This window comes from Ochotona princeps, chromosome 10 (assembly GCF_030435755.1).
Source record: "Ochotona princeps isolate mOchPri1 chromosome 10, mOchPri1.hap1, whole genome shotgun sequence".
NCBI lineage: Eukaryota > Metazoa > Chordata > Mammalia > Lagomorpha > Ochotonidae > Ochotona > Ochotona princeps.
Window position 1 is genome coordinate 61,225,495 of NC_080841.1, and position 12,513 is coordinate 61,238,007.

The following is a 12,513-nucleotide window of genomic DNA, read 5'->3' on the forward strand; positions in this document are numbered from 1 at the left end:
AATCAGAAAAAAGGAAATAACAGAATTGGAAGCAAAAAGGAATACAAATAAAGAAACCAATTTCTAAAATTATAAATTACAGCTGATTTATATCAATAAACTCGAAACTACAAGATATAATTCACTAGGGCATGTCGCAGCAGCCTAGTGCCTAAATCCTTGCCTTGCAAGTGCCAGGATCCCATTTGGGTACTGGTTCCAAACCTGATGGCCCTGCATCCTATCCAGCTCCCTGCTTGTGCCCTGGGAAAGCAGTCAAAGACAGCCAAGTCTTGGGACCCTGCACCTGGCATGGGAGATCTAGAAGAAGCTCCTGGCTTCAGATTGGCTCAACTCCGGCCTTTGTGGCCACTTGGGGAGTGAATCAATGGAAGGAAGATCTTCCTCTCTGTCTCTCCTCTCTGTATATCTGCCTTTCCAATAAAAATAAATCTTTAGAAAAAAAATACAATTCACTAGTATTGGTTTAAATGTGAGAAACATGAGTGGATCAGTAACAGTGAAACAGGCTCAAAAGAGTTATATTTCTACCCTCTGTTCTAAATGATCAGAGAATTTCTGCTTCACTTAAAAAATTATCAAAAATTCAGAAGCATTTTCTGTTAACAAATCTGTAGAAAACAAAGAGAAAAGCAAAACAAGGGAGGAAATAATTACCACATAGATAGTACTTATGTTCATGTATAAATAACTATTTTATTATCAGCTTTGGTCCAGCCTAGCCCTGGCCGTTAGGGACATTTGAGGAGTGAACTAGTAGGTGGAAGATCTCTCTGTAACTCCTTCAAGTAAGGGAAATAGATCTTAAAAGGTACATGGACACACAATGAAAAACGTCTTTCTAATTTATAGAATGAAGGTATTCTTCCAGCATTTACTATAGGAAAAATATAGTAAAGCAGATATTGGCATAAAGACTATAGTAATATGTGTTCCTATACTCAGAAATGCACTGGACAAACAGGACACAGAAAAGCTGAGACAGTGGGGATCAGCTGAATAGGAACAAGAAAGTACTTCGCAAATACATGCCTTTATATGCTTTTCATGCTCTAAATACATAAATGATCTCAACTTTTTATAACAGGAAGAGTTAATCAACTATTATATAACAATTTTACACACACCTATGCATTAATAAGAGAAAACACACAACAGAAAGAATGGAGAAAATACAAGTAGCCCGATCACAAAACATTGAACTGGCAAGAAGCATAAGATCCTTAGCTTGTTTAAGCAGAGAAAGAAAGCTTGTAACTACAATAATACATCACTTCACTACCACCACATTGGCAAAAATTAAGCTAGGCAATGCCAGATGTGAAAAAAACAGGGAATAGAGAGAGGTTCCATTTACTACAGCTGCAGAAGACAGCAAGCATTCTGAAAACATCAGACAGTATCTAATAGAGTTGTATACACAGCCTCCCAAGGGATCCTGTGATTTTACCACCAACCTGCCTCCCTACTATACATTGACCTTGGAGTCATCAACAGGAAGGTTTATGGCACCATCAAATACCCTAACATTAGAAACGGCCCCCCGGGTAAATAAATAATAAATTATTACATAGTCTAAATACATTCAGTGAAAATTGGTAAATTACAACAGGGTTCCCAACGGTGAAAATAGTAATGCATTTGATTTTTTGGTATTATATAATGAAATATGAAAGATCTGTATAAATATTTCCCAAATAACCAGTACCTTCAAAGTGCAAGCCGACTAAGGAATTCTATGTGACACAGTGTAAGTTCACTGACATGATTTCAACTCAACAATGCACCTAACCTTAACTCAAACTGTCAAGTTTTAATGAATATCAAAAAAGAACAATTATTTGAAGAAGCTTATGAAAATCTTTCTCCCTTTTTCAACCGATTTACTAAGTAGGGTCAGATTTTCTTTCTACACTTCAACCATAACAAAACAGTGCAAGGAATGGCATGAAGAAGCAGACATGAAATTTTTGTAGAACATTTGCACAAGTCACTATTTTGCAGACTGGGTGGGGGGGGGGTGATCATTCTGCATTAAAAATGTGTCATGATGTTAAGATTACCAATGGAAGTGAGCCAATGGAAGTGAGAGCAGTAGCACAGAAGGTAAAGCTACTACCTAGTGCCTGCATCCCTCACCAGTTCCAATTAATTCTACTCAAGCTGCTCCATTTCCAACCCAGATCCCTGATAAAGTGCCTGGGAAAGCAACGGACGATGGTACGCACATGTGCGATCAGGAGAAAGCTCTGGCTTCTGCCTGGCCCGGTCCTGGCAGCTGTAGCCATTTGGGAGTGAACCAGTGGATGGAAAATATTTTTCTCTGCCTAAGCCCCTGCCTCTGCCTCTCCTTCTCTGTGACTCTGCCTTGCAAAATAAATGTATAAAAAAACCTTAGTTGTTTAAAAAAGTTATTAAATGCATATTTACAATCATTCAATTCTCATATAAGATGGTAACTATCATTTGACTTAATACTCAAAAAAAAAAAAAACTTTGGAGTTGTTAATAGCTTTTAAAAATGTAGAAGTCCTGAAAGCAAAACTTTCTGAACTGCTGAGCTACAGGTATATACTTCAACAAAAGATGAATCTTAGAAACATAATAGTTAACAGAAGTCATCCAAAGATTATCAGTACAATACAATTCTATCTAAATATGTCCAAAAACAAGTAAGAGAGAACATTTATATGTGATGAAACTAAAGGACGGGTAATAATGAACGATGAATGCTATGAGTAATAAGTCGGCCTCAAGCAGACACACACAGGCGTACTTGTGAAGTTCTACTGAGGTGGGTACAGACATACACTTAAAAAAAACAGTACAGATTAATAGCATACTTCACAACAAAAAAAGTTTGAAGAAACAGAGACATACCTATTCTTTCAGAAGAAAAACTCAAAGTGTCTCTTCTCAAATTAACCTAAAAATTCACTGCAACCACACACAATATCCCAACAAGACTTTCTATAGAACTTGAAGAGATGAGTCTAAACTTCATCTGAAAGAAAATGCAAAAGAACCCAAGGCTTTTTTTAAAAAATGCAAAACACCAAAATACAATATAAACCATAGCAGATCAACAGTATGGTAACAGTTAAATGGGTCAAAGAGAATTCAGACTCAATCAGCAAAAGAAAACAGAATATGACCCAATCAAAAATGTTTAACTTTCTTAGTCACAGGAGATGAAAATTAAAATGTTGTTTCCCGAGTATAATGGGTAAAATACATTTTAAAGATACTTTCTACCACCAGTTGCAGGCTGGCAGAGGAAAGCATATCTTTTGAGAGAATAAACATAAAAGGGTTTAATTGGGGACTACTTCTATCAATTAACATCATTTAAGACGGGTAAATTCTACAGAAATACGATCATGAACACCTGAAGCACTGCTCGCAGTAGCAGAAAAAGATCATCACTGCATCGTTATTGGCAATCTTGGAAATGAATGTATACCAATAGGCGAGTGAAATATAAATACATGCAAATCTATTTATTTTAATTACATACCATTTTAGAGTTAACAGATTAACTCAGACAAGATTTTAGGCGCCTTATAAATCTTAATTCATTCAAGCAAGTGTGTTTGCATTACAGGCTATGAGCATGATAGATCTCTTTATTAGTCACAGCTGAGCACAGGTCCTGAAAACGCAATTTCAAATACTCTTGTTTTCCTTACAACAGTATGTACAACTACTGTCACTTTTTATTTTTCCTAGGTTGATTAATGATATTTTGGAAATATATCCAGAAATTCATTTATACGAGGCAATTTTGAACACGAGAATATTCTTACGCAATTAAGCAACATTTGCTTCATTAGACACCTTCCAGATAGGATTACCACGACTCACACTTGCCAAAAAACTGAGTATCACATTTATCTCCGTTTCCTTTTAATGTTTGTTTTTTAAAAGAACACTTATAGCACCACTCATGTGACCACAACTATACCACACTGCACAATCGCAAATTTGTGAAATATGTTCACGGCTCTTAACGACCCTCATTTTGCCCCGCAGGGAGAAGAAAGGTTAAGAGCAGTTGGTTTTACAAGAAATTTGAGAATTTTCAAACGACCTTCCTCAAATTGGAAGTTGTATCCGCCAGGTTCATCCACAAAATTCTGCCTTAGTACCTCCTTCTGGCAAACTGTTGGGCCACGGGGACCAAGCTACTCTAACACTGCCTGTGTTTTACTCCAGCGCGCTGCTAAACGACTCTCCCTGCGCAGAGATTCCTTTCAGTTTTCTTTTTTTTCTTTTAAAGGTCACGCACCGTCACCAAATCTTTGCCGAAACTTGAGTCGCACCAGGCTTCAGAAACAACCCTTACGAAAGGATTCCCCAGCCAGTCCAAACCCAAGGAGACCAACTCCAGGCAAGCACTTATTACCCTGTCCTTAGGGACGCAGCTGTCCTCTCTGACAAGCGACGCAAAGGGAAAAGCCCAAGATCGTGTCCCACCAACAGGAGGGAAAATCAACTTCAGAACCCCGTGCAGACACGTTATCTCGATGTTGGCGAGACCAGCCACAGGTTGCAGCAGGTCCAGTCGTGGAGAAACCTAACGACTTGGAGGAGAGGTGAGAGAGGACACCTCCTCATTCTCTCGCACCCTCACCCCGAGGCTAGGACGAAAGCGCCTGCCACCCCGTCATTCCCCGAGCAAGCACGACCGCGAGCAGCTGCGCGCCCCGCGCTCCCTCCCGCGCGGCAGCGGCCGGAGCTCCGACCCCAGCCTGAGGTGTACCTGTCCTCGGCGCGGCCGCCGCCCCTGACAACTTCAGCCCCTCCATGCCATGCCGTTCCAGGCTGTCGGCTCCCGGCAGCCGGCAGGTTAGGCACGGGCTAGGGCGCCCGCTCCGCGGCTTGCCCCTCAGGAATGCCGCGCGCTCCCCGTCCCGCCGTGACAGCGCCCCGGCTCCCCTCAGGACCGCAGGAGAGAAGCACTCCCCCGGCTCCGGGCCGCCTGAGGGAACATGTCGACCCCGCAGGCTGACGGGAGCTAGCAACCGGAAGTAAAACCTCGCGGCCCGAGGGAAAGGACAGGAACCGAAAAAATAGAAAACGAGAGAGAAAGTGAAAACTGAACTGCGGAATCTCCCCCGCTCCCCCCCCCCGACAGAAGACGGTAACCAATCACCGGAGAGAAGGCAAAGCGCAGGCGCCGGCTGCGTTCGGCGTCCACGCGGCGCTCGCTGGCCCCTTTGCGCAGGCGTGAAAGCCGGATTTGAGCCCGGAGCCCGGCGAGGGCGGGCGACCGGCCGGATGCGGAAGGCGTGCTACGGAAGGCGTGCTGAGGAAGGCGTGCTGAGGAAGGCGTGCTGAGGAAGAGGCGGGAGCTGCTGGCTCGGCCTCCTCGTGCTGTGCTTGGCCGTTGTGTCACCCACGGGGGCCTTTTAACCCCACGGGCTCTGGCCACAGTAGCTGCCTGCTCCGAACGCTTCATTTCTGAAATGCCTCCCGCGTTACGATTGTTGTATTTGATCCCGTGTTATCTCTCGTAACCGGCGTCATCGTGCTGATTACCTCGAAGAGACCTCTAGGAATTTACAGTCTTATGTAGACAGAGGTAAAGTGGACTGTTTGTACCCGCGAAAAGTATCAAAGAGCTAGTGAGTCCTCTGACCTTGCGCCGTGAAGTGTGAGCCCCAGGGTGGGAATACAGAGATAACAGTCATTTGGTGAGTTAACGTCATGTTCAGATGCTGGTCTCCCAGTCAACACCCTAGACAAGAATCTGGTCCATGAAGGAATCTCTTCCAGGAGTGGCTGCATAAGTAAGCCAACTTCAACAAAATTAAGCTTTAGAAGGCAATACTTACTGTGAAAAGAAACTCCAAATACTTAGTGAACTGAGGTGTGAGGGTAGGGGTTAAACATCACTAAGTGCTGCCCGTCTAGGAACCAGAACCCATGAGGCAAGTCAACAGTATGTATCATTTTGGGTTTTAAAGATATATATACTATTTATTTTAATTGGAAAGTAAGAGTTACAGAGAGGAGAATCTTCCATCCACCGGCTCACTCCCCTAAAGTGTCTGCGATGGCCAGGACTGAGCCAATCCGAAACCAGGGGTGGAATTCCCACCTTAGGGCTCACTCTTTAAACGCTCCCAGTGGCTAGAGGTGGTAAAGAGTCAGGGACTGGGAATGCCACACGGGTCTCCCACAGAGATGACAAGGATCTAGTTATTTAAGCCATAAACAAATAGTTAAAACAATATCTTGTTGGCTTGTAACATTAGTATATGTAACATGTGTAGGTAATATCATAAAAAGAGAAAAGTGCTACGTAGTTATAGCATTTCTGTGTATCATTGAAATAGACCCAATATAAATTTGAAAATGATTCTGATAGGTTGTCTATGGCAAACTGTAAAGCAGCCACTTTAAAAACACACAGAAAATAATGAAGAAATCACTTAAGTGAAAATACATCTTTTGAAAATAATGCAAAATAAAAGAGTAAGGAAAGAACAGAGGAACACACAAGAAGTGATAAATATAGAAAACAAAAAGCAGGCATAAATCTAGTTATTTCAATCATATTACCTATGAATTGAACAATTCAGTCAAAAAGTAGATTTGCAGAATGGACTTTTTTTTAATAAAAAAGGTCATCCAGGATAATTTCACAATTAAAAACAAGAAAGTATGGTATGAACAAAAAAAAAAAAAAAAGCCTTTTCTAACACCATAATGAAAAATGACAGACTGAAGTGGTGCTGTAACATAGTACCATAGTAGGTTAAGCCTTCACTTGCAGTGCCAGCATCCTGCATAGGTGCTAATTCAAGTTCTGGCTGCTCCACTTTTGATCCCCCCTGCTAGTTTACCTGGGAAAGCAGTGAAAAATGGCCCAAGTACTTGGGACCCTTACTCACATGGGAAACCCAGAGGAAGCTTCAGACTTCTAGCTTTGGAGTGGCTCAGCTCCGGCTATTGTGGCCATTTGGGAAGTGAATGAGCATGACCATGTGAACTACTGATTAGAGTGGGAAGGGTCGAGGAATAGGTGAAAGTGGATGAGACTTCTCCTCCAGCGTTTAATATGGGTTCCAGGTCGCATCCCAGAAGCTGACCCCTGCCCCAATTTCTTTTTAATAAATATTTAATTTTTAAAGATGTATTTTCCTAAGGGCAGAGTTACAGAGTGGGAGAGAGAGATCGGCCATCTGCTAGTTCACTACCCAGATGGTCACAAAAGCCAGGGTTGAGCCAGTCTAAAGCCAAAAGCAGCTTCTGGGTCTCCCATGAAGGTGGCAGTGCCCCAATCACTTTGTGTAATCTGCTGCTGCTTCCCCCAGGTCGTTATTAGGTAAATGAGTCAGAAATGGTGCATCAGGAACACATACTGGCACAGATTTGGAAAGCTAAAATCCCGGGTGGTGACCCAGCATTCCACACAACAATACCAGCACCTGCGAGTCCTTACAGTAGCCATTGTGGCACTGTGGGTTAAGCTGTCAGTTGTGGAATGCCCACAGTCTGTACCAGAGTGCAGGTTTGAATCCTGGCTGCTCCACTTTGGATTCAGCTACCTGATAACATGCCTGGGAAAGCAGCAGCAGATGACCCCACTTTGCAGCCCACACTTACGCTGGTGGATGCTACCACCTGTCTATCCAGGTCCACCCCTGGCTGTGATTCTCATGCTCACCAGTGGGAGTAACAGCCCATCAGAGGAGTGCCCACAGTTTACTTAGTAGGCCCACTCCCAGCCCCAGATTCTACACTTTGTAGGTGGTTCCATAGGCTAGCTTTAAAGGTCTTGCCCCCATTCCCAGCTCTTGCCAGCAGATGTTGTAGCAAACCCAATCAGCCTGTACTTATTCTGGCTCATTCATGCACCAGTAGGTATAGTTGTTTAGCCCATAAACTTCCTGGTTCTCAGATCTACCAGTAGGTGCTATGAACTGGCCCAGCCTGGCCTGCCTCCAGACCTGACCCATACGTATGCCTGCAGGCACTGCAACCTTGCCTGGTCTGGCCAATGTCAGTTCTTGTGCTCACCTGCAGGGACTGTGCCCTGACAAAGCAATTCCCTAAGCTCCTCTCTCAGGTCACCTTCCAGTGTCAGATCTCATGCACATGGGTGGGTGCTTGGCCCAGCCTAATTTGACCCACCTCTTGTCCTGACAGGAACAGCAGCCTTGCCCGGCCTGCCCACACTCATTCTAGTTCTTACTGTTGGGTGCTACAGCCCAGTCATGCATGGTCCACGCCCAGGCCCAGCTTTTGCATGGTTCAGCTGGTGCTGAGACCTAGCCTAGCCCAACTATACCTACTCTGGCTCTCATGAGCACCAGCGGATGCTGGAACCTAGCCCAGTCTGGCACAACCCAGACCCAATCCACACCCATGCTGAGCGACACCTGCAGTCATGTGCAGTCCAGATAACTGTCCCCATTCAGGCTCTCATGCTCACCAATGGGAACCACAACCCACATGAGATGTCTTTTTAGCTCCCCAACGAGGCTTATTCCCAGCCTCAGATCTTGCAGGTGCTGGTAGTTGCTCTGACTTATCCCAGCATAGCCCATCCCCTATCTCGGCCTTTGCCAAGGCTTTGGGCCATCCTCGACTGTTTTCCCAGGTCACAAGCAGGGAACTGGATGGAAAGTGGAGCAGGCAGGACATGAACCGGCACCCATATGGTATCCTGCAGCCTAATGAAGGAGGATTGGCCCATTGAATCATTGCACTAGGCCCAGAATATTTTTTCCATAAAGAATTTTAAAATAGCAGTTCAGATACTATTTCTGAGTCAACCCTGATCAAGTTTATGGTATATCCATTGTCATTTTCCAAGATGCATTTAGTCTTCTGTGTAGCTAATTGAATAAGGATATGTTAGAAATCACAACTCTGCATCTCATATTCTTGATGGTTAGTCCTGCCCTTTGCAAGAATGTGAGATTGCTTTATCACAGTTTTGTGAACAGAGGCAGTTTTAGTGACTTCTGCTTGGCTTTTCTACCTAAAGATCTATATTCCATGATTCAGGTTATCAATGTGATGAAACTGCCAGTTGCTAGTGTATCTATGGTGATTCTTCATTCTGAACATGGAGAAGTAATTACAGGACTTTGAGGCCCACTATGCCCAACCGAAATGTATCGAAACCAATGGACAATTTCCTCTAGCAGTCCTGACTGGTAATGGTAGTGGCATTCTGGCTTTCTGCTGCCATTTCAGAACCAATCACCAGTAATTCTTGAATGTTGATCAATTGATCATTGCTGTTTTCTGATTGCTGTGTTAGTTCAGCTACCCACAGTGGTAATTAGTTCCACATTGTTTTTAACAATTGTCACCAATTCATTCAATTGTAATATTTTATTTTCATTTAAACATTGTATGGCAACAATTACTTGATCATTCAAGTCTTGCCTTCCTACAAGCATGCAAATGATCATTTTACTTACCTTTCTGCCATTGCATATCATTCTCTATTGATGTTCCCTTTGCTGACAAACATCAGCATTGTTAATGCCTTGAATTTAATCAGATCAAATCCTTTTATGTCAGCCAAGAAGAGTGTAATGGAATCAATCCACTATAATCTGCCTCCCACATCTATAATTAATATTATGCTGGATAAACTACCAAGCCAATTTTCCAGAAATGGTGAAGAGTTAACAATAGCAGAAAAGTTGGAGGAGGAAAAGAAAGCTTGGAGAATCCTGTTTATTATTGAGTAGCCATTTATTTAATAAGTTAAACAGCATGAATATCTTTAGAATATTAATTTATTTATTTGAAAATCAGAATTACAGAGAAACAGGGAGAGACAGAGAGATCTTCCATCCACTGGCTCACACTCCAGATGGCCATAATGACTGGTGCTGGGCCAGATGGAAGCCAGGAGCCTGGAGCTTTATCCAGCTATCTTATGCAAATGCCAGGGGCCCAAACCCCTTGGCCTTTCCTCCACCATTCCCCAGACCATTAGCAGGAAGCTGGATCAGAAGTAGGTCATCCAGGACTTGAATTGCACCTATGTTGCAATGAGGACATTGCAGGTGGTGACTTAATCCACTGCACCACAACAATGACACTAGATGTTGTGTCACTTTCATTAATGTGGAGGGTAAATAGCTTCCAATATGCTATGATCAAGCCATTTGTTTTCTCTTTGTTAATTGAGTGAGGGATGTGAAGCTGCATCAAGCTATGCTATAATCACGACGCTGACATCTGCTATGTATGTGTAGTTTGAGGAAATCAAACTTTCCTACACTTGCTTTTCTTCCTGTGAAAATGTAATAATTCTACTCATATAGGCAGAGCATTGATGAGCATTGACAATGCCCTAAATAAAGTCTCTGGCACATGGCATATAATGTGTGTTTCAACAGTAGCAACTACAACATTACAGTCTGTTTTGTTGTTGACGTTTGGGTATTAATGTATTTTCTTATGATCTGCTTTCTGTAGTTGATAATGTGTTAATATGTGAGCCATAGGGGCCATGCATGGTTTAGTGGGTAAAGCTGCTTTCTGCAATGTCTGGACCACATCTGGGAGCTATTATAGTCCTAGATACTCCACTTTCTTTCTTTTTTTTTCTTTTAGAGACAGAAAGTAAGGTCTTCTATCTGCTGATTCTCTCCCCAAATGACCACAATGACTGGTGCTGAACCAATCTGAAGCTAGGAGCCAGGAGCTTCTTCTGAGTCTCCCACTCAGGTGTAGGGTTTCAAGGCTTTGGGCTATCCTCAACTGATTTTCCAGACCACAAGCAGGAAGCTGGATGGTAAGCGGGGCTGCTGGGATTAGAACAGGTGCCCATATGATATTCCGGTGTGTGCGAGGTGAGAACGTTAGCTGCCAGGCTACCACGCCAGGCCTGTTACTCCTCTTTTAATTCAGCTCCTTGATAATGGTCTGGGAAAAGCACTAGAATATGGCCCAAGTGCTTGTGCTTCTGCCACTCCTGTGGGAGACCCAGAAGTTCCTGGCTTATGGCTTCATCCTAGCCAAGCCCTGGCCTTTGTGGCCACTCTAAAAGTGTACTAGTGGGTAGAAGATATTTCTATATTTCCCTCTCTCTGTAATTCTCAAATAAATCTTTAAATGTATGCATTGTTTAAATATGTATGTACATATATATGCCATTTATTTTTTACATTGTCTGGAATTTTTTTTCTACTATTCTTTTTATACAGAGTGAATTTTTTGTTTTTCATGATACAGATTAAGAAGCATAAGAGTGGGCCTAGCATGATAGCCTAGTGGCTAAATCCTTGCCTTGCAACCACTGGGATCCCATATGGGCAATGATTAATGTCCTGGCTTCTCCACTTCCTATCCTGCTCCCTGCTAGTGGCCTGGGAAAGCAGTAGAGGACGACCCAAAGCTCCCAGACCCTGTACCTATTTTGGAGACCCAGAAGGAACTCCTGGCTCCTTGCTTCGGCTTGGCTTAGCTCTGGCCATTGCAGCCACTTGGGGAGTGAACTAGCACACAGAAGATCTTTCTGTATCTCCTTCTCGGTAGATCTGCCTATCCAATAAAAATAAATAAATCCTGAAAAAAAAAAAAAAAGAATCATAGGAGCTCTTTTCTCTTCCCTCTCTCTCCTCCTCTATCTTCTGCTTATCTTTTCCCTAATTATTACAATGGCATATTAATTCACTTCACAGTCATAAGCTTAACATTCTAGTATTTAAAAATACCACTCTATGGCTAGTAAGAAAAGAAAACAATGGAGATCTTACTATTACTCAGGAGAATAGATTAATGCTGTAAATAGCAATTAATTCACAGTATGTTCATCTCATTTATATAGATCATGGATATTTTTTGACACTCTGTGTACTAGTTGTTATAGATCAGAGGGAACATATTGTATTTGTCCTTTTAGAACTGATTTATTTCACTAAGCCTAATGGTTTCCAGCTGGGTCCATTTTGTTGTAAAAGACAAGATTTCATTGTTTTCTGTGGCTGGGTAGTATTCCATAGAGTATATGTACCACATTTTCTTTTCCAGTCAGCAGTCAGTGAGCATCCAGTTCGGATCAACATCTTTGCTATGGTGAATTGTGCTGCCATAAACATGGAGTTACAGGTAACTCTCTCACATTCATATTTCATTTTGTTTGGATATATTCCCAGGAGTGGGGTGACTGGGTCATATGCTGGATCTGTTTTCAGTTCTCAGAGGACTCTTCATACTGTATTCCATAATGGTTGCACCAGTTTGTGTGTTGTGGGCTAAGGGGTTAATTAGCGCTCCTTAAGCTGCAGTAACAGGAAATGGACTTGCAGCTAAAAACACCTAGGCTAATTGGACTCAGTGGCATCCTATTGTTTGGCTAAAGGACTTGGGAAGAGTAGAAAGGAGTAATAAAGGGAGACTTAGAGAGACTTCTGCCAGCACTGGTCTTCTGTTGGTGCTTCATCCCCAGACCCTCTCCCTGTCCACGATACTGGCTCTGCAGGCCGGAGCATTTGTATATCCACCAACAGTGTTTTCCCACATCTTCACCAG

At 42.9% G+C, this 12,513-nt stretch overlaps 1 protein-coding gene across 1 annotated transcript in view; it reads right to left on the bottom strand.

Annotated features, from left to right (window-relative positions):
• The window catches only part of TASOR2 (transcription activation suppressor family member 2), a 71,763-nt gene extending 66,641 nt beyond the window's left edge, over positions 1-5,122 (bottom strand). Inside the window, exon 1 of the mRNA XM_058669520.1 lies at positions 4,763-5,122. Within this exon, the coding sequence (XP_058525503.1) occupies positions 4,763-4,808 (46 nt within the window). The 5' untranslated portion in view covers positions 4,809-5,122. The remainder of the gene's footprint in view (positions 1-4,762) is intronic.
• Positions 5,123-12,513: the final 7,391 nt, after the last annotated feature.